This window comes from Ceratotherium simum, chromosome 13, assembly GCF_057802395.1.
Source record: "Ceratotherium simum simum isolate JZ-2026a chromosome 13, ASM5780239v1, whole genome shotgun sequence".
Classification (NCBI taxonomy): Eukaryota; Metazoa; Chordata; class Mammalia; order Perissodactyla; family Rhinocerotidae; genus Ceratotherium; species Ceratotherium simum.
The window spans coordinates 16,412,378-16,439,028 of NC_141912.1; the positions used below are offsets into that span (position 1 = coordinate 16,412,378).

Below are 26,651 nucleotides of genomic sequence, written 5' to 3' on the forward strand. Positions count from 1 at the left end.
CTGACAGCTTCATATGGTGACAGCTTCACATGTGTGTGTATATATATGTCAAAATTCATCAAACTGTATAGTTTGTGTGCAGTTATGATTATAAATCAATTATATCACAACACAGCTGTGAAACTTTTACATATAAACTTATAGAAGGTAGCCTTTTGCATATGCTATGGCAGCTTAGTCAGAGTAATCAGTACTGAAGTAGCCCTTCTTCTGTAAACAACTGTAAATACAGGCATACATCAGAGATATTGTGAATTTGGTTCTAGACCACCACAATAAAGCGAATTTCAATAAGAGAGTCACAAGAATTTTTTGGCTTCCCAGTGCATATAAAAGTTATGTTTACACTATACTTTGGTCTATTAAGTGTGCATTATGTCTAAAGAAATAAGGTACATAACTTAATTGAAAACACTTTATTGCTAAAAAAAATGCTAACCATCATCTGAGCCTTAGCAAGTTGTAATCTTTTTGCTGGTGGAGGGTCTTGTAAAAAATACAATATCTGAGTACAATAAAGTGAAGTGTAATAAAATGAGGTAAGCCTGTACCAGACAAAATATATGAGGGTACTGTGTTCAGGCAACTTGACAATAGACAGCACTAGACTAACATCCCTGAAAGAAGGAAAACTCTGAGCTGAACATTATAATTGTCCTAGCTCTCTCTTTAGGGACAAATTCCTGACCTCCTGACCATGGCACAGGGAACTGGAGTCCCAGAAGAGCTAGGCAGTCTTGCTGAGCTGAGGAGGCAGAGATTAGAGTTTGGGGAAGATCAAGTGCCTAAAATCTGTGGAGCAGAAGCATCAGGAAGGAGAGAGCCTTGAGAGGCAGGAGAGGGGGAGAAATATGTGAGGATTCTCCTATAAGTCCTTGGCTATGAGCTGGGCTGTACCTACACAGGGCAAGACTATGTGAGGCTTACCAGAGAGTGACTACTTTGGGAAAAAATACAAGAAGACAAGCAAGTGCTGAGGGGGTGTTGAAATTTCAGTCTGGCCAATAACTCAATATCTCATTAACATCCTAGGATGTAGCTGAGACACCCAAAAGGTAGTACTTTAGAATTAAGAGCTATATCTTAGATTAAGGCCTACCCACCACCTAAAAGACTAACATCATGTCCAGACAAGATCTTCAGGGGAGAAAGTATTTGTATGTTGAGTCCTGCCAAGTTAGTGGAGCTTGGGAAACATCTCCACAGTTCTGCCTCAACAAAATGTAAAACCAAGCCTTCACACATCTAAGGTGATCAGCTAGTAATTTAACTGCCAGCTATCACAAAAGTCAAACTCTTTAGAGAAACATAACAGAAACCAAAGTCTCTCTAAAGTATCATTGCCAAAGGCCATTTTCAAAAAAATTACTAGACATGCTAAGAAATAGGTATTGCGATCCATACTCAGGATAAAAAGCAGTCAATAGGAATCAACCCTGAGATGGCCTAGATATTGGATTTAGCAGACAATGGCTTAAAGCAGTCTTATAAACATGATAAAAATATTAAAGAAAAATAAGGTGTTAATGAATGATCAGATAGGGAATCTAAGCAATGAAATGGAAACTTTCCAAAAATGAAAATTGTATTGCAGAAAGTATAATAATTGACACTGTAAAACCACTCATTGGATTTAATAGCAGATTGGAGATAGCAGAAGAAAGAGAAATGAACTTTAAGACAGAGCAGTAAAAATATTCAACCTGAAAAGTAGGAAAACATTTCAAGAAAAAAATGAACGTAGCCTCAGGGGCATGTGGGACAATATTAAAAATAGTCTAATGTAGGTATAATTGAATTCCCAGAAGGGGAATAAAATGAGAATGAGGAAGAAAAAAATATTTAACAAAATAATGGCCAAAGAGACCTACAACAGCTAGGCATCCAACAGAACGTCACATTGGTCCACTATACCGATGACATCATGCTAATTGGACTAGATGAGAAAGAAGTGGCTATTATATTAGAAGCCTTGGTAAGACACATGTCCTTCAGAGAGTGGCAACTAAATCCTATGAATATTCAGGAACTAGCCATATTGGTAAAATCTGTAAGCATCTCCTCCAAAGTAAATGACAAATTATTGCATCTTCTACTTCCTATCACAAAGAAGAAAGCACAATGCCTGGTGGGCCTCTTTGGGTCATAGAGGCAGATATTCTATACCTGGGAATATTTTTCCTGCCCATATAACAGATGAGATAAAAGACTACAACCTTTCAGTGGGGTCAAAAGCAAGAAAGAACTCCACATCATGTCCAGGCTGTGATGGTAACAGCCCCATCTCTTGGTTCATACACCCTAAGAGATGAGAAAAGATACAATGTGGAGTTTATGTCAACTCTTCCTAGGAGAATGACAACATACATCCCTAGGGTTCCAGGGAAAAGTGATGCCAACTGCAGCGGATAATACTACACCTTTTGAAAAACAGCTCTTGGCATGTTTTTCAAACAAGAGACAGACTGTCTGACCATGGGACACCAAATGACACCACGCAGCCCTAACTCCCCATCATAAGCTGGGTTCTGTCAGAACCACCAAGTTCTACAGGTGAACGGGCCCAATAACAATTCCTCTTAAGATGAAAGTGTTATATCCAGAAGTGAGCATGAGCAGAACCAGAGGGCACAAGCAAGCTATACTAGCAGGTAGTGTAGACCTCCTTCAGCACATCTCCATGGCTTAATCCTTTACAAAGAGCTGACAGAAAAGGAAAAATCCCCAGCTTGGTTCTTAGATGAGTCTGTCTATTACGTGGGGTATGAGCCAAAAATTGATGGTAGCTGTACCACAGTCCCATTCAAAGGTGGCCCTGAAAGACAGTGGTGAAGGGAAATCCTCCCACTGGGTACCATTTGGGCAATGTACCAGTTTATCCACCTTTATGTGGAAAAATAAGTGATTCAAGGTTAGAATATATATAGATAGGTGGCAGCAAATTATTTGGTGAACTGGCCAAAGTTCTGGAAGGAGAAAGATTGGAAGATTGGGGACCAGAAAGTCTTGAGAGAAAGAGGCATGTGGATGGCTATATGGGAATGGGCACGAAGTGTGAAGATCTTTGTAGCATATGTTAATGCCCATGAGAATGCAACCACCACAAAATGTATCACCACAATCAGACAGACAAAGCAGCTTCACCAGTTGATATCAGCCACCCGGGGCTAGCACAATGGGTGCATGAACAGAGTGGCCATGGTGGCAGGGATGGAGGCTATGCACAAATCCTACAGTTCTTACCAAGGCTAATCAGATGTCAAACTTGCCGGCAGCAGAGACCAATGCTGGCTCCACAATATTTCTCATCCCTCTATGAGACCAACTAGTCCCTTGGTAGCAAGTTGACTACATTGCACTCCTTCTACCCAGGAATGAGCAGAGATTTTGATATGTATAAGTATATATTTTGGGTACGACTTTGCCTTTTCTGCCCACAGGGAGCAGTGTTTTATCCACTGGCACAGGGTCCCACATAATATTGCAACTGACCAAGAGATCCCCTTTACAATAAAGGGGTATGAGACTGAGCACAGGACCATGGAATCCATCAGTTGTATCACACACCTCACTACACAGAAGCTGCTGGCCCAAAGGAAGGACGGAATGTTCTGTTGAAAACACAGCTAAAGTGCTATCTCAGAGGTGATATCTTGCAAGATTGAGGCATCAACTTCAAGGACACGGTGTATGGTTTAAATCAATGACCCTCATGAGGTGATTTGTCCCTGTGTGGTTTTTTTTCTGACACCAAATGTGTGGTGTCTTTTCCAATATCAACAAGCAATTCTTCAATTCTCCAACACCAACTAGGTGTCCAACAGTTCAATTCAATTCTGACACTAACTATCCAGAGTTAGTGCAGACCCCACAGGTGAAGGGCTCAGTCCCACAAGACTGCCCCCACTTCAGACGTCAGCAGCATGTGAGGTCACCAGGTAACCCACACACTGCCTGGCTGACTACACATTCAGGGGTTCTCATGACCGCTCCCTCAGGTTCAATAATTCCCTAGAACAACTCACAGAACTCAGGAAAGTGCTTTACTTATGATAACTAGTTTATTAGTGATATGATTATGATTATGATAACAACTCAGGAACAGCCTAGTGGAAGAGACACATTGAGCAAAGCATGGAGGGGATGGGGTGGGGTGGCGCAGAACTTCCATGTGATCTCCAGGCAGGCTACTCTCCCAGCAGATCAGTGTGTTCACCAACCCAGAAGCTCCCTGAACCCTGTCTTTTAGGGGTTTTTATGGAGGTTTCATTAGACAAACATGATCAATTACATCTTTGGCCACAGGTGATTGAACTCAATTTCCCTCTTCTCTCCCTGGATGTTGGAGGGTGGGGCTGAAAGTTCTAACCCTCTAATAGAGGTTAGATTTTCTAGTGACCAGCCCCCCTCCTGAAATTATCCAGTCCCCCTCCCCCAGTCATCTCATTAGTATACAAAAGACAGTAAATTCTAAGGATTTTAGGAGCTCTGTGCTGGGAAAGGAGGACGAAGACCAAACACTTATTTTTTTACTATACTACAATTCCCAAGAGGTAGAACATAAGGGTCTGGGAACCAACGGGTGAAATCAAGAGTGGCCCTGTTTACCATCACCCTCCAGTGACTCTCTGGCAAGTTTGTGCTTCCTGCCTGTGCAACTCTGGGCTCTGTGAGTGTAGAGGTCCTAGTTCCAAAGAGAGAACTCCTATGCCAGGAGACATAGCGAGAGTCACATAGAACTATAAGCTACAGTTGCCACCTGAGCACTTCAGGCTCCTTATGTCCAGGGACTAGCAGACAAGAAGAGGAGTCACCATCCTGACAGGTGTAATTGATCACAATCATCAGGAGGAAATAGGACTGCTTTATACTACAGGGGCAGGAATAAACTTGACACTCACATGATCCTCTTGGTACTCCCTTGCCCTATTTTGACAATAAATGGACAAGTACAGCAGCCACATCATGAGAGGGGCATGGTCAACAGGAGCTCAACCCCTCAGGAATGAGGGTCTTGATCACACTCTGTAGTGATTAATTTTAGGCGTCAACTTGCCTAAGCTGTGGTGTCCAATTGTTTGGCCAAACACTAGTCTAGATTTTGCTGCAAGGTGTTTTTAGATGAGATTAACATTTACAATCAGTTGGCGTTAAATAAAAGAGATTATTCTGGATAATATGGGTGGACCTCATCCAATCAGTTGAAGGCCTTGAAAGCAAAATTCTGAAGTTTCCTGGAGATGAAGGAATTCTCCTTGAGATTAGAACACAGAAGTCCTGCCTGAGTTTCTAGCCTGCTGGCCTGCCCTACAGATTTCAGACTTCCCAGCCCCCGACTGCATGCGACAATTCCTTAAAATCAAGAGTAGGGGGATATATATGGACAGAACAGAATGGAACTCAGGCGTAAGCAAATCAACAAATCACATTCCTTGGCCTCTAAGATTGGTTCAAAGGTGAGCTTCAACCTAAGATAATACAATCAAAAGGAAGATCAGACTTTTGTTTGATAATTGGGCAAAAAGTTCTGTTTTCCCCTGAATATATATATATACATATGTGTGTGTGTGTATGTGATTTTTATATATCCTGTTGGTTCTGTTTCTCTGGAGAACTCTAAGCAAATCGCCAAGACTAAGCGGCATGCTAGCTGAGGATGAGTGGAATCTAGAATAGTGAAGGAGGTGAAGATGAGTATCTGTTGCATCCCTGTGACCCCCTGGAGTTGTGGAGGCTGTAGTTCACCCCACTAACCTTCCACTTCTAGGTGTTTTTTTTAGGAAAAAGAGCACCAGAATCTTGGGGGATCTGCTCTCATAATTTACATGAAGAAGCAAATCCGAGAGGCACAAGGGCCAGACTGTAAAGGACACTGTGATGCACTGCCCATATACCCCTTCAGGAATGAAGGGCTTCTCTTCCCAGGTGCTAGCAGTGCTACTGGCAGCTGGCAGCTCCATATGGGGAATAACATTGGCTGAAGAGGGCTGCATGGCCCAAGTGCATGCCTTCTTCCCTGGGGCACCCCACATTCAATGACTGACCACTGAGAGGGTGTAAGGCACAGCTCCCTCAATTGTGAAGGGTCATCCCAGCTTCAGAACTCCCGTTAGGGTTAGCTGAAACCTCTGTTGAGACTGCATTGCAGCTCAACTTCTCCTTGTACCTAATCTTGCTTCCTTCAATTACTGAGAAAGAGGTTTTAACACCTCCAACTATGATTGTGAATTGAGCAAAAGAAGCCAGGCACAAAAGAGTAAATAAATACTGTATGATTTCATTTATATGAAAGTCAAGAACAGACAAAACAAATCCATGATGATAAAAGTAAGAATAGTGGTTACGATTGTGTGTGTGTGTGCGTGTGTGTGTGTGTAGGGGGGGTGGTTATTGATTGGAAAAGGGCACAGGGGAATCTTCTCAGTTGATGGAAATGTTCGACATCTTGATCTGGGTAGTGGTTACATGGGTGTATAGGTGTGTACATTTAGATTTGTGCAATTGAGTATATCTGTTATATCTAAACTTAACAAATGTTTTTTTCAAAGGTAAAGTAGAGTTAATTTGAATCTCAGTTGAGTCCTTGGCTAGATATATGACCTTTTGGAAGCCATTTCTCTAGCTAGGCCTCAGTTTTCTCAATTCCAAAATGAAGGATTGGACTGGATGATCTGAGGTACATGGCATCATAGGTCTATCAAAACAGCTCTTTACAGTGTTCTTAAAAATTGAAGGAAAAATAAAAAAAAAACCTCTATTTAAAAGAAAACAGTCCTCAAAAGAAAAACAAATGGTCCATAGACATATGGAAAAAAAATTAAGTGCAGGACAATATTTTTACCCTAGAAAATATACATATTTTAAAAGTTAAACACTAATATTCAATGTAGTTTTTTATTACTTCCAAAGCATTCACGTTATCATTTCTTTGTCCCAAAAGAACCCAGAATCTCACAACCACGGGCTTCAATACGGTTCCTCAGTTCCACAGATGGGCCATCATGGGTCTGAACAAATCAATGTGCCTTAGGGATCTGTTCCATGACGGGAAAGCAGAATGGAACCCAGGCCTGAGGAAATCAGCAAATCACATTCCTTAGCCACTAAAATTAGTTCAAAGATGAGCTTGCAACTTAAGATGATACAATCAAAAAGACGATCATTGTTGGATAACTGGGCAAAAAGAAGATCTCTTTTCCTCTGCATGTGAACGAGGAGGCTCATGGCTCTGAGAGCTGCTGGCAGCCAACTTGCTACCTTGAGGGTGTCGGCTAAAGAACAAAGTCAACCACCATGGAGGGCAAAGGCAGGAGGGTCTCGGCAGATGGAGTCATAGTCTTGGTGACAACGTGATCCTTGGGGTCAAACCACATCTGAAGCCTGCCCTGCCTCTAGACTTTTCAATTAAAGGAGACAAAAAATCGCATTTTATTACTGGAGTCAGTGTCAGTTAGGATTTTTCTTACTTGCAAACAAAATTATTCTATCTTATACAGCAGTGTCAATAAGGACTCTGGAAAACTGACATCAATAGGCAGCTGGTAGAAATAAAATCTGATACTATCTTTTGGAGGGCAATTGGGTGATATGTATAAAAAGATCTAAATACGGGCATACCCTTCAACCTAATATATAAACTTGTAAGAATTTATTCATTCATTCAACAAATATTTAAGCATTTCTTAGGTGCCAAACACTATTCTAGGAGTCAGGGGTTTAGCAGTAGACAAAACAAAATCCCTTATGGAACCAGCCTTAGGAAATAATCAAGGATTTATCAACAAGGATGTTAACTTCAGAGCCTTTTATAATAGGGAACAATTGGAAATAATATAAATGCCCAACAAAAGGGGATTGCTTAAATAAATTTTGGGGCACTGACATGATAAAATGCTATTTAGGCATTTACAATTGCAGAAACTATTTAATGATAGGAAAAAATATTCACCATATATTATTAGGTGAAAAAAGCTGATAGTAAAACAGAATGTGGAGGGTAACTCATGTTTGTACACTTACATGTGTATATTTATGTACGAGAAACACCTGATATTAGACATTTTAAAATGCTGTGTTATTTTGAGTAGAATTGTGGGTGATTTTGATTTTCTTCTTTGTACATCTTTATGCTTTTTCATAATTTTCTGTCATGAATATGCCTTTCCTTTGTTAGCAGAGAACATAGCAATCTTACAAAATGATCTCAAGTTTAAATTAAAAAGTAAATGAATAACACTTGAGTGTTAACATTGGGCTCTCTCATAAACTAAACAAATCTGTAAATAAGAGGTCAGACTAGAGTCCTCCATTCTAGGGCGTGTCTGCTCAGGGAAGACTGTTGTAGGTTCTTCTAACCACACTCATACTTGTTAATGGAACAAACCAAACAAGGTCTTGGAGCTGGTTAATCCCTGCCTGAGCGAGGCCCTAGGTCTCCTGTCTTGGGATCCAAGGCTATTTCCACTGCACCAAGCACACAAGCACCATCATTAAAAGGAATCTGTCATCAAGCGAGAGTCATTCAATACATTTGGAGAGGACCATGAGCTCCCTAAAAATAACTTGGCAGCTCCCAGGCTCACTGTTTAAAGACTTAAAACCGAAGTACACTCTGAATTTAAAATGTGAAGAAGCACACAGTGGGTTTAAAGTGTTTGCATTCTCTTCCTTGCCTTTCAGATTTATATAAGAGAATTTACAGTGTGCATCCACTTAAAGCAACTTCTACACGGTCAGAGTGAAACTGTTGGTGGGGCGAAGTTGGCAGTGAACTTTTTTTTCCCTCTCACTTTCAATTTTGCCCTCCCCTCATCCTCCAAGTAACCGTATTCTGCCTTCTATTTTCTGGATGTTTGACGTAAAAGAGGCATTATGATTTCAATGATTGAGTAACAGTTACAAATTTCCATTTCACTTTACTTCTCAGCTTAGATGTGGTTTAATGCAGCATGAATAGAATTCTCCCAGAGAAGGATCTGAGCTGAACTGACTAGGTTTCTGACTGCCAATTCTTCTGCACACTAAAATAGCAGCATAACCTATTACACACATTTGTTATCTGTTACTAAGAGAAAATTACCAACCCATCCAGAGAAACAGAAATACAGCTGATCACGGGACTTCTCAAAAGGGCAGAAAACCTGTTGGTTTTAACTCAGAATGCTCACACAGACTCTGAAAAGAAGGTAAACATTTCCAAACAATCAAAACAAAAGACTTCATCAAAGTCATATTTTTGTTTTTCAAAAAAAATTCCTGGCCTAAATACTCTGCAACTGATCGGTTCTAATCAAGAATGTATTTTTTCCCATCAAGCTTGCAGATAGATATCTTTAAGATATTAATTCTCTCCAGTAAACATTTCTTCAGTGTTCATATATGTAGAACTCTGCAGAGGATCTAGCTGATCTGTAGGGGATCCAGTGACATCCAAGAGACCAATTCTGCCCACAGGAGACTTACTGTCCAAAGCAATATTATCTCTGGAGTAGGCACCTCCATAAGCTGAAGTAGTGCTTCTCTACCTTCATGAAATATTACTCTCTTTTCTCAAAATTCTTCATAAGCCTTGGACCGGTTGTCCAAGGCTTATGTCCATGATTAATATAAGAGGAATGGGCAAAAAAAGAAAATAGATAAAGGAACGTGAAACTTGTGAGTTTGGTTCTGGCCTTTAATAGTCGGATAAACGCTTTGAACAAAGTAGAGAATAATTTACTGTAAGTAATAAAATAACATCGATCTTGCCATGGAGTAGGAACCAAGGACTCAGGGCCATCCATATGTACTAATTTGGATATGACAAGCTTGGAACCTATTTATAACTTTCAAAGTATTTTATGGCTCTGTCTTTCCAAACAAGCACACATCATATTGCACAACGTCTGTGAATATACAAGTGCTCTTCTCCACCAAAAGCAGCTGAGACAGCAAAAGGATTACCCCAGTATTGGTTTTCAAACCTGAATTTGTAACGGGTAATTGTACAGAAATATTTGGTACCTAAGAACCTTGAAACTTTGAATTCAGAAAGATTTTACGGCCTCAAGGCTACATGGTCTGATGGCTCAAGTTCCTAAATCCACCAGGAATGGATCTGGCTGTTGTAACTATACCCACCTTTGTGCAGATGTAAAACAAAGCCCACAGTGTCAATAATGCCTATACCCCTGGCACAGTGCCTGCCTGTGGGGGGCGCTCAATGGTTTGTCATGCTGAACTGAGTATGAATTATGACTTTTCTTTAAATTGGTTTGGAAAACAAGATGCCTTATTTTCCAAACCAATTGTCCTCAGTGTATCACGTCACACCAGATTATTAGTATTGCTTTAATTATCGCTGGAATTCAAAATCAGGGATACCCAGGCAGCATTTCATACAAAATAAACAAAGTTTCAAACCAAAGCTATCAAATATTTACCACTCGATTGAAAGAATAGACTCACACCAATTGAGTTGCATGGGGTCGGGGAGGGTGGCTGCATTATTTTCTACGGGATTATGGCAAGGAAACATCTTATTCCCAGAAGTCAAATTCTGGGATCAGAATTTCCTTGTAGATCTCACCACTTTACCTAGTGAACATCCATGCTGCTGGCTACACTCCCAGACTCCCTCCTTCTCTGATATTATCACAGTCCCCTCTGGGGTGGGCTCCGTGTCCAGGTAGGAAGAGAGGTGAGACAGCCAAAGTCACTCTTCTTTTTAAGGCTTCTCTGTAAGTAGCTTCCCCTCACAAAAGAGTTTTTGCCTGAGCTTCATCTAAGTACAGTAATTCTTAAGTGACACTGCAAGATGGATGTTGAATATTAAAAAACACTCCTCCTGTTTCATGGCCTGCTTTGTTTTTCTAATTTTTAAAAATTATCTTTCATCATACCAGTACACAGAGTCCCTTTAAAACCTATACTTAAGCAAAGCGGAGAGGGTGTTGTTTACAACATCACTTTCGGGCTTTCTGTAAAATGCTTTATTTTTCTTCAATTGGATTTTAAAAACATTTTTTCAAAAGAACTTTAGATTTCTTATTTCTCTACATCTCCCACTGGGAGTTCAAGCTTAAAGAAACTGATGACCTCAAAAGGCCAACCTCATGCAGAAGTCAGCAAGATGAAAACCAGAATTTAACATTTTGCACGAGAATATTTGCATTCTCATTAGCTTTTGCAAAGGCAATATATCTCATCCTTTTGGGTTGACTGCAAAGGTGCCCTGGAAAGAGAAACAGAAGTACAGTATGTGCCTCTCTGGTAGGTTAATATATTGAACCACTTTAAAGGGAGTAAATGGTATGGCCCAGGGGCAATTAATGTATGGACTTCAGCAGACACTCTAGGCAGAAATGTCTTAAAAGCAAACCGTGCACCAACAGTGGTGGGTGAAACATTCTGCTCACATTTAATATCTCCATCCAAACCTCAAACATGACAATGATTTTAGGCATAATTGTACTCTGGAAAAGAAGTTGCAAAAAGCTAATATAAAAAAATAAGCATATAAGGGGTGCACTAAAGTCTGTATTTTCTACATAAGATTTAAAGGTCTGCTGATAGAAACTAGTGGTTACATAATAAGTCAATTTCAAAAATTACACCTTTTACAATTACCTCCTGATAGAACAGTTGAGGTCAAGTCACTAAACATTCTTGCAATTCAAATAGAAGGAAATAGATTAATTCTTTGCTTAGAAAAAATAAAGAGAGTTTTATGATGAGAATTCTGTACCAATCTTCTCGAATAGTTAGGGAGGAATAAGTCAGGGGGGAAACAGAAATTTGGTGACTGTGGGGACTAAAGTACTAATTTATGGTTCTCTGAAACAGAAGGCTGTGCCTGATAGACTTAGGTGGCTGCGGTTACTTAGCTTGGCTGGGCCACGAGCAATTAAAGATAATGCTTCTCCCCAGCACACCCGAGCGCTAGACCCCTTTTTTTCCTGCTGGCTCTGCCTCGCTGGTTCTCCGCAGGACGGGATCTTTGGGGTCAAGGAAGGTTAGGGGCTCCCCTTCTCACCCTCCAGGCCCCAGAGTATCCAGCTCGGGTATTGTTAGCCGAGCTCGTTGGCCCTCCACGCCTGGGAGGGAACTGGATTCTCAGCGACCCGCCCCAGGCCTCCGGAGCCCCAGTCAGTCCAGGTCGCCGGCCCTGTCACCGTGACGGAGCGCTAAGAGCTCGCGTTGTCGTTTTGGAAAGCGACGCAGCTCCCTCCTCGGGCGCAGTCCTCGCGCCCTGGGTCCCGGCTGGAGCCACGCCGAGCCCCTAGGACTTTGATGGGTTAGAGCAGGCGACGCCGAGAGCAAGGCCGCCTCCAGCCGTCCCCAGCCCTACCCCAGCGCCGGCTCCAGAGGCCAAGCCTGGCGGCCCAGCGCCGCGCCGGGAGAGAAGCAGTTGTTCCCAACAGCTGGGGGGCGGTGGCGCCCGGCGCCCCAGGTGCGGCCGCGGCCAATCGCAGGCGTCCGGCCCGCCCCCTCCCCAGCCCGGCGCCGACCCCCGGCCCGCGGGGGAAGGGAGCAGAGAGGTGGAGAGCCGGCCTCGCCACTTGTCTTCCAGCTTCCGCGGCGGGAGGGACAGAACCGGAGCCGAAGCCGCGCGGAGTCCCTCACCCGCGGCCCCGCCGCCGCGCCCCCCGCCTGCCCACCTCCGCGCTGGGACGCTCTCACCGCCGACCCTACCCACGCCCCACCCAAGACACCTACCTAATTTCTAAGAAAGAAGAATCTACCTCTAAACGCACCCCGTTCTTCGCCGGAGGACCACCCTCTCTTTTGATTCTTGGCCTCCCCGCCGGGTGAGTGGAAACCGCTTGCACATTCTACAGAACCGGATCCTAACCCAGACGATCCGGAGAATTTGTACCGTGACCGGCAGGGGGGGCGGGAGGAGAGAGCGAAGTCAAGTCTCCGGGGCTGCTGGCGACTTCGGAAGCCGCGCGCCCAGCGCCCTCGGCCGCCCCCGGCCGCTCGCCCCCGCCGCGCCCCCGCCCTCGCCCACCGGCCCGCCCTTGGCCCCCGGCGGCCGCGAAAGGGTGCGGGAGACGCGGAGCCGGAGGAGGAGGCGCAGCCGCTGCCCGAGCCGCAGCCGCAGCCGCAGCCGGAGCCCGAGCCGCGGGGCGGGCGCGAAGATGCACACGACCCAGAAGGACACGACGTACACCAAAATCTTCGTCGGGGGGCTGCCCTACCACACCACCGACGCCAGCCTGCGCAAGTACTTCGAGGTCTTCGGCGAGATCGAGGAGGCGGTGGTCATCACCGACCGGCAGACGGGCAAGTCCCGGGGCTATGGATTTGTAAGTTGCGCGGACGCGGGGCGGGGGGCGACAAGAAGCCCGGCGGGGAAACCGTGGACCGCGGGGGCCGGGAGAGACGGAGTGGCGCTTGGCTCCGGGGGTCGGAGTTGGGAGCGAGGGGCTCGGCGTGACCGTGGGAGGAAGCCCGCGGGCGTGAGCGGCGCGGCCCCTTTGCTGCCGGCTGAACTGAAAGTTTGCGCGCGGCGGAGCTGGGGGAGGAAGGGCCGGCGTCTGCCTCGCTGGGCTCCGAGGGGACCAAGCGCGGTGCGATATCGGGGGACGGGCGGAGCAGGGGTGCAAGGAAAGAACTGTAACGACTGCTGGATTCGGGGGTGCGGAGGGATGGGGGGGCCCAGCACCACCGAATTGCACTCCCGGGTCGGAGGCTGGTCGTTAAGCGCTCTGTTGCTTTGTAAAAATGCGTGTGTCTTCTGGCGTCCGGCTGGGGCAGGGAGGGGACACCCCAGGAGGTTTAGGGCTCTTCCCCTTATGCCACCCCCCATTTTTAATTGCAAAGATGGGTTCTTTAAAAAATGATTCTATGGTTCTTTGCGAACTAAGAGAACATATTAAGCTTCCTGGAGATGTAAGCGTGCAAATTCAGCTGCCTAAGAGCAAAGAGGTCTAGAGTTGGACAATAGCTATTGTCGTTGGGAAGTGTTTGCGGGTTGTTGGGAGCACCGGGCGGATGTGAGGCTGAAGCTGGACTTGCTTTAAAGCAAACAGTGCCTCTCTGGCCGGTTAGGGACCTGGGGAGCAGTCCGAGGAGGAAGGATCTAGAGGAGTTCTAAGACGAAATTCAGGCTTCCAGATCTTTACTAGGCCCTACTACCACTCTTTAGCCTTTGGGGGGGAGATGTGTGCGTGGGAGGGGGTTCTTTCTTTCTTCCTTCCTGTTTTCTTGTTTTTTTGCTTTTTTGGACGGGGGATCAAGGAGTAAGTTCCAGCAGAAAAAAAAGAAAAGAAAAAGTTTAAGAACCCCCTCAGTTTTATCATGATTGACTTCTCCGATGTGATTTTTGGTTTCCTTCAGGGGTTGATTTAGAGTTTTGTATGTATGTCCTGTATGTGTATGTTGCTAAGGTCACCATGGCTGACCGGGCTGCTGCGGAAAGGGCCTGCAAGGATCCCAACCCCATCATTGATGGCAGGAAGGCCAACGTGAATCTGGCATACTTGGGAGCAAAACCAAGGATCATGCAACCAGGTGAGAATTGTCCCTCCGAACCGCCCCCCCAGAGACCCCCCCCCCCCACTTCCCAGTAGAATGAATCCCTGATTCGGAAAACATAGATTCCCTGAGAATCTGTAGATATGTGTAGTAAAGTTGAATCATGATTGGTTATTCTACCACGACGTTCAAGGTAAGTGAGAGCTGTAAACACTCCTTTCAAGATTTGAAATGTACCTGTGTGCAAAATCGATCTTGGGGGTCTGGACAGTTTGTATATAGCCAGACACAGGCTTGACTCATCTGTTTCCTGTATGACATACAGTCGTAGTCTGCTCTCCATTTTCCAGTTTTTAGCCACTTGTAGATAATTCTAGTGTGGATTATATGGGCCAAATTTGTCCAGCTGGCTATACTTCCGGACTTCAAGTTGTCTCTCCTTTTACCACCAGTTGCCTTGTGCTCAGAGCAGGCAGTCTGATTTGAACACTGACCCAAGAGAGGCATAGGGGTGGGAGTGGTGTATGGCTGGTAAATATTTAACATAAAATCACAGAATATTAAGTAATTAAAGAAAGTAGAGATTTCACATACTCCAGGACCCTCAAGTTACAGGTGAAGAAGCTAATGCTTAAAGACAAGGAATGTTTTACTCCAAAGTCCTGTTGCTGTTAGGTACCAAAAGAGAGCAAAGTTTTGTCTGTGTGAAAATAGGACCTTTTGGATTACTTAAACACTGCCTTTTGCATGAGCACAAATGATTGAGAGTTGACTATTGAGAAAAATGTAATCTTTTTCTTGAGTAAGCAGCTTCGTTTGATTAAATCATGTACTCTTCACTCTTACATCTTCCTATCTGAAATTTTGGAAAGAGGTTGACACTTCCATCCAAACAGATTTATTAGGAAACTAGGTTGTCAAGAAAGTGAGTGCATGTACAAAGATCCACGAGCATTAAAAAACATGTATTTGTCTAATACATTGTGTTTGTGCACTATCCAGAAAAGGATTTTGTTTTTGTGAATTTTTATACTATAATCTGTAAAATCCATAATCTTCCAAAGCATTGTCCAAAGCATTCCAGAATGTTCCAAATTACTAAAACTTGTTATGGATCATAATTCAGAATTGTGGGAATATTTGTGACATGTAACTTCATTATCAAGTCCTATTGTTCTTGGTTGCAATCCACGAGAATTTTTCCCAGGTCTGATTTTCTAAGGTCTTATTCTATGTCTGTCAACTAAACTTTGCAGATTATTTTTAGTTTCCACTTGTAGCCAATTAAAATTTTTATTCGGATCAACAATAGCATTAATAAAAATGACTTTTTAGAAAGTATAATATTTTCTTTAAAATATCAAAAGAATGCTTATCTTTTCTAAGTGAAAGTTGTGATTGCATTTGATATGTAGGAGTAATAAATGCCTAACCATGCACAAATAGAGAATGTGGTATGTTTTATTGTTAGGTTTTGCCTTTGGTGTTCAACAGCTTCATCCAGCCCTTATACAAAGACCTTTCGGGTAAGTCAGTTAATCAGGCCCTCCTAAGTTTCAATCTGGCTATCATTTGTTAACTTGCCTCTTTGTTATATATAGACAAGACCATCATGTCACAGAATGTTCCTGGTTATACATATTTATATATGTTTGTGTATTTTTCATGCTGATAATATAAATATTTTTAGATGAGTCAAGTTATCTGACCAAGTTATGCAGCCTCCAAACCAGACAAATTTTGAGCTTATGATTAACAAAACAAAACAAAACAAAAATACCAGGTATGACTTGTGTACAAGACGATTGTGTCCCAACACCATTACTACTGTTCAACTTGACTCAATTTTATTTATCTCTTTCTAACCTGACAGGGCTCGTATACAGTTAAGCTAACTGATCAGAAGGATACGATGATAAGAGGTGGAATAGTTCTGTTTGGAATTAAACTCTGTAACCAGTAGACTCAGACACACAAGCTCAGATGGTGATTAACGATGCATGGATGTTGGTGTTGTTGTTTTATTTTTCACAATAGTCAATAGACCTCCGTGTGCTTTATTTTATTTATTACAGTAATGAAGTGGTGTTGATAGCTAAACTGTGTGCTTTTTACTTAATTGAAAAGAGCTGTAGTGGAAGTGTTTTCTTTTCCTCGGGGAAGGGGCTCTTTGTGTTTTTGGTTTTGGTGGTGGTGTTGAGGAGTGACTTTTGACTTTGCCATGGGAAGCAAAGGGCCTTTTTTTTTCTTGCTTTTAAGCTGTAGCCTGTGACTTCCATTTAACCATATTTATGTAGTGAGTGCTAAATTGTGTGATTTCCCTCTGTAAGAATACAGATTCATTGCCTGCATGTCCTAAGTTTCTGTTTTACTGGGGAGTTTTCTGGGAATGGGGTTCTTTGAGTTTTCTGGGAATGGGGTTCTTTGAGTTTTCTGGGAATGGGGTTCTTTCTTTTGCAATGTGTATCCACTTTTAGGCCTTCTAATTGAAAGGTTCAACAACTCTCATCAGATTTCATTAACACTAGCCAGTTTTGCGAGTAGAGGAGCACTAACTTTCACCTTTCAGACCTGACTCAGCTGAAGCCTGCTCCTGTTTGTGTTACCTCTGGTCCTGTGATTACCAGCTTTCCTCATCTGAGCTTCCTATTTCCCTTCTGTTCAGACATGACATGAGTGGGAGATCCCCCACCAAATACGTTTATTCTGAACACTTAGGGTCTGTTTGGGCTGTATCTACCTGATCAACATTGCTGTAACTCTAATGCCAGAGATTTAAACTTCCTTTTTAAATATTCTAATTGTTCAAGAAGTGTTTTATCCTCAGCAGTAGTTTCTTCTCTAGCTTAGCACCTAAACATCTACATGTGTAACCTGGAAGGTTGGAATCTGTCTATATAGATAGATGTCTACCTTCTGTGTTTCCAAAAATAGACCAAAAAAAGTGATAATAATTTGACTTGGAAGAGTCAAGTTATATTTTCCATGAATACTTTCTTATAACCCTCTCTTTAACGTATTGATACCTCAATCTTAGTCCTAACTCTACTTTTTTTTAACTATAGAAGAGTCTTCTGTCCAATATGATTAGAAAGGGACTCCACATATCCATAGCTATTTATCAATGCCCCATCCAAACCATCCTGGATACTGACAACAAGTAGTGGGTTGATGGGTCCAAATACTTCTGTGGATCCCCCCTCACTGGTCTAGACTATGTTTACGGTAGTATTGGGGAGGAGAACATACATCTTAAGAAGTGATGATGAACTTAGTCATGATCTCACACTAATAATCTTGAAGTAGTTATAGAACTAAATCGATCAACAGGTATTAGCTTGTGTTTATTTTCCACTGTGCTAGTGGGTGATTCAAAATGAGATTGCACTTTACTTTGGGAAGGAAAACTAACACAAACCAATCAGGAGCTATTAATTGCTAAATTACTTGGTGGTGTTTTCAGTACACAAGGAATTCAGAATAGCAAGAAAATAGGTGAGTTGGAGGAGTTGAACAAGACTTTGTGGGGACTTGAACTAGACTTGAACCAATGGTGATGTTCTGGACAGGTAGAAGGAAGACTGGATATGTCTGAGGGGTATGGGATGAGGTGAGCATAAGGAACTACACAGAGGAGAAAAGCCTTAGTGCGTGGAGAAACCAGACTGTTCATGGAGGGTCTTGAGAGCTAGACAGAGAAATTTGGACTGGTTGCGGTAGTCCTTATAGATCCTTGAGAAAGAAAGTAGCACGAGGAAACTAAGAACAACCAGAGTAAAAGGTGTTCTATGGAAATTTTAAATCAAGCCTGTTTTGATAGTAACCTTTGTTTTTCATCCCTTCTAATATTTGCTGTCTTTATAAAGGATGGTGACTATTACTGTTTGCATAAACTGTTTGAATTTGAGATTCTTGTTAGAAATAGATAGCATGCCAGATGGACCAAGCAAGCCTTCTCTTTCTTTTTCAAGGCGTTCTCAACACTGCTCTAATTCCCAGAGTCTGTACCTAACAAATCACACCTGGTCATCCTAAATTCTATTTGAATGCCACACATTCTTATTTTAGGCCTGGAAAGAAGCTTGAGAATTTTTAATTTTACTTGACTTGTTTGAAATTCTAGTAACTGAACTATTTTTTTAATGTGGTCCTTAAATGACCCCCAGATTACTCTGGGTCTTTAAAGAGAAAACCTTGGACTGAAGGAATTTCTGATGTAACGCAGGAGCCAGATGTATAGAAACTTGTGGATTTGCTGAACAATATCTTATAAATACCTTATGTTGAAAGAAGCATTTTCTTATTGAAACCTTGGAGAAGAGAGACTGTGAATCTGTGAGTAGAAAGTTCTAGGCTAGTTTAGATCAGGTTGAAATACACTTAAACCTTTACTCAGTACACCTTTAAGTGCTAAGTTTTATGCTAGTTGTGTTAACACTGTACTAGGTATGACACTTTCCACTAAGGGGCCAGGAGGGACAGTAACTAACATTAACTGAACATCTGCTACATGCCTGGAACTTACTGATAAGGGATTTACATAAATTATATAATTTAATTCTCACAATAATTATTGGATGAAGCTACTGTCCAAGTCCTTTCCATGATTGAAAAAACTGAGACAGAGAGGTTAATTAACTTCCCACAGAGCTAGTAAGTGACAGAGTCTGGTTCTAGGTTCAGAATCATGGTTTGCCTAACCTCAAAAGCCCTGTTCTTTCCTCTGTGCCAAAAGACACAACCCCATCCTCCCTTGTAATCTAGCAAGAAAACTGACAAGCACCCAGAAGGGCTGTCCATGTGGCTTCAGATAAGGGAGAGAGACATCAGGATGGTGGGATCCAGGAAGTCTTCATGAAGGAGGTAGAAATTGACCTAGATTTTAAAGGATGGTGGAGGATAGGGAACTCTTGTATTATAGGCTCTTCACATAGATCATTTTATTCAATGCACAGCAATTCAGGGTTGGATATATTAGGTTCATTTCACATATGAGAAATATATGAGACTAAAAGGTGAAGCAAATTCCTGAAGCCTCTATATGTAGTGAGTGCTAGAGCTAGGGTGGATCGGATTTGGATTCCAACAGGTAGAAATGGAGTGAAGATTGGCATCCCTGAGAGAAGGATGGCACGAGCAAAGGTGAGGATCTAGGAACGTGTGGCATGTCCCGGAAACATTGAGGAGCCATTGACTAAGTGTTTTGGAGCCAGAAGCATAAAAGGCCTAGCAAGCCAAAGTTTAAGAAATTTGTGCTTAGTTTGGTATGATGGTACGGGCCACAGATTACTTGCAGCAAGCAAATGAGATGAAGACTTTGTCAGCAGTTTTGTGATAAATTAGAAGAGGTAACCAGTTAGGATGTCAAAAGTCACAGAGAGATGTCAGAGGGACCTGAAGAGATAGGAAGAAAAGGAAAACCTAGTAAATTTTCTTTGAAAATTTCCCAAAGTAGCTGCTTTGTTCTTGCCTTTTTGCAACTGCTAGGTATATACATTCTGTGATTAATTGAGGGAAAGGGCGTTGGTGGGTATCTAGTAGGAGGGAGATCCCTTTTAATAGCCTTTAAGGGTTCCTTAGGCTGTTAAAAGAACTCCTCATACACGAATTGCTTCCGAAGTGCCACCTTAGGCATTAGTCTGATTCTGCCCCCTTTCCTGAACTGAGATTTTTTAGGCTCACCATGGTCTTCTGGGTTCTCCTTTCCCTAAGCCTTAAAGGACTGTAGGGTTTCATTTGTCTTCCAGACATCTTCCTACCCCTTGCCAGGCTTTGTGTAGGCTTCTGATGTTCCAGGGAACTTTATGCTCTCATTGGTTGGCATTATCAAATGAAAACCTATTCATGGAAAATAAACACAAAGAGCCCTGTAAGCAACCCTGCCTATCTTGTAAGGCATTCTTCACACACACACACACACACACACACACTTTTATGTGCCTTTTTGTAGGCTAAACTTATTTTCAGTTAACATCTTCATGCAAAGATACAAACCTAGCAACCATCCTGTTAGAACTGTGGGAGTCCAGGGGTTAATGTTTTGGTATCAGTGAGATTCACACTGGCCGGCCTTTGCCGCTGATAGACGTTTTACTTTGGCCTTATAAAGACATTTTACCCGCTGGAAACCCTTGTCGCATGACAGGATCAAAAATAGCCCAGCTGCAGCCCCTGCTGTCCATCACCACATGTAAACTGGCGTGAGTGTAGGCTCTCTTAGCCATGTCTGCGTTGTGGCCGCGGCGGCCTCCGGGGACAGTGTTTCATAAAGCCACACCTGTCGCTGCGAGTGGGCCAGCCACCTGACCTGCAGGAAAGTTTTGAGTGTCTGCATGACCATGCATCTGGTTTCTGACAAGCAATTAAGAACATCTCTAAGTGTCCTCAGAAACACTTGATGACGTCGTTTCTCCTGGCACTGGGAAAGATCTACGAGTCTAGTAAAATTGAGTGTATTTTTATCATTGGGGTCAAAGTTCACTACCCTCTGTGATAAATTCATCTTTTCCATGGATGTTCGTTAATGAGTGCTTTCAGTAAAACTCTGAAAAGGCAAAGCAAAGTCTATGTTTTCAGATATCTAAATGTGAAGTTTTCTGTTTTGAGTTCTTTAAAATTTGAAGATTGTTACTTGTGCTTGTACTTCTTATAAGTTGGCTTTGCCAACAACCAGATGGCATTAGGGTGTCATATTTTTAGAAATATGGAGGGTTTTGTTGGAGATTATTTTAAAGAAAGATGAAAAAATCAGATATTCATGGTAGTGTTCTAAATGGACAGTAACGAATCGCAAGAGTGAGAATTGAGATGCATGGGTGTTTGAAAATACCTCTTGTGATTTATTTTGTAACAAAATTAACTTTTAAGTCAGGTCATTGGAGTATGTCTTGTATATGAGCTCTGAATGTATAATTTTAAAAGGTACTTGATTTTGTTTCACTTTCTTGAACTTTTGCAGGATAATACATAATAAGAGAATTGATGCGTATGAAATATCTAATAGTAGGGCAGATTTAAAACATATGCTAATAAATCTATATCTGTGGAGTAAAACAACAGTTAGATGTGCAAATTCCTTACTCATATTATGATGTAAACCTTTTACATATATATTAATGTTGGAAATATTTAGTTGTATTTCCCTGTCCCTGCCTTTTCCCTCAACCTCATCATTTCCCCCGAAACCCCTTCTGTCTGTCTTGCATAGAGATAAACAAGCTGGCTGACCTTCAGTTGCCTCATAGTCAAACAGGTTTGATTGACCCTTGTGTCCTTATGAATTTTATGGAGAAAAAGAACGAAAGAAAGACAAAAAGCGTGCTGCACATCTCTTTGGGAATCACTGCCATGAATGTTAATAGCATTTCTGTAGCTTCCCACAACAGCCTCTTGTGGTAGAGTGAGCCGCACTACAGTTCGTTTGAGAAGTGTGATTCTGCTGTGTTTACCACACTTGTGAACTTTAAACTCCTTTTTTATTTTGTCGCCTGCTTTTTTTTATTATTATTTTTAATAAGGGTGACTGAGGTTGCAGAGAGATTAATGTGTGCTGAGTCTGCATAGCAATTTCAAGTAGGGTTGCCATGATAATAAACCTATGGATTTTGTTGAAGTTTATTTTCGTTTTGAGAAACCGGCCATCACCCCCAGGGAACAGAATGATCATGGGTTACCTTTTGAGTCCTATATTCATGGCTAAGAATTTTCCTATTTGCTAAACATTTTTGTTTTATGAATGCTTCACAAAATTTTCTAAAGTCTCAATCAATTAAGCATTTATTAAATACCTCTTATATGTGTAGCCCTCATGAACCTTGACTTATTTTCCAAACTTTTTCTAAATGATATTTATTGGTTCTAAATGATCATAAATAAAAATTCTGGCAGGGAGGACAACAATTTTTGTTGTTGAATTCCTTTTGGGGCACTCCATGACTTTGGCTATGGCCAGAGTACTTTCACTGACCACTGGAAAGTAGATATTGTGGCAACCCTATGCTTATAATAACCACTAAATTTGAGTTTGTCTTATCTCTGAACAAACAATGCTACAGATAGGAGGCAACTGCTGCCTGACTTTGTTTTCCATTTCTCAACAGGATACCTGCCCACTATGTCTATCCGCAGGCTTTTGTGCAGCCTGGAGTGGTCATTCCTCATGTCCAGCCGACGGCAGCTGCCGCCTCTACCACACCTTACATTGATTACACTGGAGCTGCGTACGCACAATACTCAGCGGCAGCTGCCGCCGCCGCCGCCGCCGCTGCCTACGACCAGTACCCCTACGCAGCCTCTCCAGCTGCTGCGGGATACGTCACCGCTGGGGGCTACGGCTACGCGGTGCAGCAGCCAATCACCGCGGCCGCACCTGGGACAGCTGCGGCCGCCGCCGCCGCAGCTGCCGCCGCCGCCGCGTTTGGCCAGTATCAGCCTCAGCAGCTGCAAACAGACCGAATGCAATAGACCAGCCATCTGATCAAAGTTGAATTGTTTTCTCTTTCCCTCCCAATTTCCCAATTTTTAGTAGCTAATAGAGTTAACATTGACTTAACAGCTTTAAAAAAAAAAAAACAGCTATGCTATTGTGAAGCAGAATTATTATTTTTTTTTAATACTCCAGTAGTGTTCGAGATGAGAAGGAGGTGAGATTGAGGGGAGTGGGCGCAGTTTTGGAAATCAATCCCAAAGAGGCTGAGTAAATGAAAGGCCACTACGAAATGATGGCAGGAGTAACGAAGGAACTTCACTTTTATAGGGGGATTTTTATTTTTGCTCTTTTTATAGTATCAGGGAAGCAAACTGCCTTTTACAAGTTAGAAAATGCTATTTGAATCTAGTTGAACCAGGGAATACAGAGTGAGCAATATGTAGCTTGAATTACATTTAAAAGCAGATTTTTTTAAAACAAAATGGTGAAAGCACTGATTGTCATTTTTAGCAGTCACTATGGCCTATAGAACTTTTTCAAGTAAGAAGGTAATGTTCTTACTCTCTCAAAAACGGGCATCGAACAATCAATCTAGGAGCGTGGCAGTGGGTAAAATGGCGGACAGGCACCAAAGCTATTTTCTCATCTATCCTGTGGATGAGTGGGACTGTGGAGCAAGTGATGTGGAATTAATGGGTGCAACAGCTGTACAGACAATCAATAACACACACAGTTCTGGAAAGAACACATCACTTGTGCTTGTTTGATGAGCTTGTCACATTCTAATCCCTCTCCCCATCCTGTTTCAATTTTGGGAAACTTGTATCTGCTGGTGTCAGCAATTCTGATTCTGAAATAGGATCAGGCCTTTACTACAACAGCCTTCTCTTTCTATTTATTGTGTCGACTCGTGGCTGATGAATAAAGGCAGGCAAGGTTTGTGGACTCTAAACCCTTAAGAACTGTCTTAAGGACATTTTTTTTTTCCCTTTTTAAATAATTTTACACTTTTTAGTATCTATATCAGAGTCATATTTAAAACTATTTATTAGTGAATACAGTACATGAGACAGCAAGGTTACTGAGATTACAATTCTTCAAAGGTTAATGATAATGTGGTTTATACTGTGCCTTAATAGTAATGCTATTTAAGATAATTTATTTTTAAGTTTTACTATGCTGCACTCTAAAGAAAGGAACTTTAGATGTGACACTGTAAAATTATGTATTCATCTCATGGCATAAATTATTTAGTAGGTCTAGATGTAGCATATTAAATATTAACCTATTCAACGAAAGATGTTGACTTGGATTTATTTAAATTCATATGTGCACTGTATAAGAGAGTACTCTTACATTAACACATTTTAGTGTATTTTAGTTTTTAGATTTTTTTTTTAAACAGGCTATACTGCTAGTTTCATGCTTCCTTCTCTGATTTTTGCTCATGTAGATCTCATTTATTGGTACTTCATTAGTTTAACACTATTACGTAGTTTTTAAATGCTGCTTTACATTTTTCTTCTGAAACTGCAATACTTGCAATTTTTATTCTTAAACTAAATTGAATACTATTTTACACTGTATTGGATTTTTATACTTGAACAATTTCATACAAGGGAAGACAGGTTAGCATTTTTATGGACTTTCTCCATTATCACTGGATTTACTTTAAGTATGCCCATACTAGACAGTGTTATGTAATGTAGACATGACTCTCCTGTGCAAATTATTTATTCATTGTGTATATTGCTTTATTACATTTCAGATCTTCTATTCACTTGTATTAAATATAATTTTTAAAAACTTCTGTTGCATTGATTGTTTCTACTTCTGTCATAAAGGTAGAATGATTCCTCCTTTTCCCTAGAATCAGTGGTCGTGATTTATATGTAACATTTTCAGTGATCAGAAGGCTTCCCAGATATCCTATTTCTATACCTTTTAAGTAAATTTCATTAACTCAGAATCTACCTTATATTTAGCAAATGATATAGGTCATCCCCCAACAGTGAACCCTAAAGATCTATTCATATCACTGAAAATTGGTTAACTGAAGATGACTCGAAAAGAGTGGGCTGTAGAGGGGACCAGTCCATCAGAAGCTGGAGTAGCACAGTGATGCTGGGGTCAGGTAAAGTGAGGTTTGGGGCTAGACTCTAGCACTTTCTAGCATTGTGAATGGAGCAAGGTGTTTTTTGTAATTCATGTTTTGGGTGAGGTTTTTATTGGCTTCTTATCTAGGACCATAATGCTTGCCTCACATGGTTATTTAAATATTAAATAAAGTATCAACTACTTGGCACACAGCCAAATATGTAGTGAGCACTTGATAAACTGTCACTAGTACCAGTTGTTGTAGTGCTCTATACTGAAAGCTAGCCAAAGAGGAAGTCACCTATTGGGATGTTTTCATTTTTTAATTTCTGTCCACAATGATGTGGCAATATCTAAGGTGAGATTAACAGATCAAATGAATGTCTTATTGCTTGTCTTAAAGTGTATAAGTTATGTTAAATATGGAATGGATTTTTGTTGGTCTCTTGATCTTAATATTTCCCAAATCCGTGATATAATATCTTTTATTGAACTCCATTAGTTTTTAAAAATTATAAGCATCAGAAAATTGTGATAACAGATTCCATTACACTTTTCTACTTTATAATAACATCCTATTTAGAGCCATCACAATCTTAAATTTTAATTTCCCTTAGTTTTCTAAAGAAAAATAGATACCGGTTTATCCCTAGGGAGAGATCTTATTGCACTCTGAAGTATTATCTTGGATCAGTAAAATAATTTCTAAGCTACTTAATTCAGTCAGTGCATCCATGATTCTATTCTTCCAAAAGACAAGTTCTACATTTAATTTTTCAGATTTATGGAAGGTCGCTTTTGTCCTCAATAAGCCATATATTGATTGCTGAACTTTAAAATGAAATGTTATTTGATTTATCAATTAAAAATAGGTCAGACAGTTCTGGGAAAAGCTTGTCAAAAATAGCCATACTCAGGAAAGCCAAAAGTCCACCTACCCCTGGCTGTATGTTTCTTGGGGGCCTTTCGTGATCTATACTAATATCAATATTAGCAGTTGCAGAGAGGGCAAGATTTTTACTTTATAATGCTAAAGCATACATTTCTAAAAAATAAAAGTTCATAATATCTAATAAAGAGGGGAAAGTCGCCACAGCAGAGTGTCTACTTAAGTAGACAGGCGACTTTTAGCTCTGGAGTTAGAGAAAGCAATGGGTTAGAGATCCAAAGATCTGGCCGAGTCCTGGTTTGCTTGCTTACAGCAGGGTGAACTTGAACCCCTCTATCCTGGTAAAATGTGAGTTAATAGTACACAAGATAGTTGCCCTACCTACCTCTCAGGTTGTACTAATTAAATGAGTTAATTGATATAAGAGCATATTAGAAATTCTAAAATATTAGGCAAATGGAAATTATACTGAGGGAATATAGATTAATTTGAACATTGATCTTAATTGCCTCATGTTAAATCACCCTTCCAAAAAAGGACAAAATTGTATCTCATGATGTTATCTTTACTCTGTCCCAACCAAGTAACAGCTCAATTTGCTGCACAACAAGAGCGGCACAAAAATAACGTGGAAAGATGGCGAGATTGCCCAGATTGGGGAAGGAAGGGGAGACAAGAAGATTATGGAATACATTTCTCTCACAGGGGAACTATATTTAGCTCCTTCCTCACTCCTGTCAAATATTGTTCTTCTTAATTACCTCTGAGGCTTGAAAG

At 41.5% G+C, this 26,651-nt stretch overlaps 1 protein-coding gene across 1 annotated transcript; it reads left to right on the top strand.

Annotated features, from left to right (window-relative positions):
* The first annotated feature begins 12,732 nt into the window (after positions 1-12,732).
* On the top strand, positions 12,733-24,698 carry RBM24 (RNA binding motif protein 24). Its single transcript, XM_004432098.3, has 4 exons — positions 12,733-13,289; positions 14,373-14,496; positions 15,932-15,986; positions 22,560-24,698. Exons 1-4 carry the CDS (start codon positions 13,122-13,124, stop codon positions 22,921-22,923), a joined length of 711 nt encoding a protein of 236 aa, XP_004432155.1. The 5' UTR covers positions 12,733-13,121; the 3' UTR covers positions 22,924-24,698.
* Positions 24,699-26,651: the final 1,953 nt, after the last annotated feature.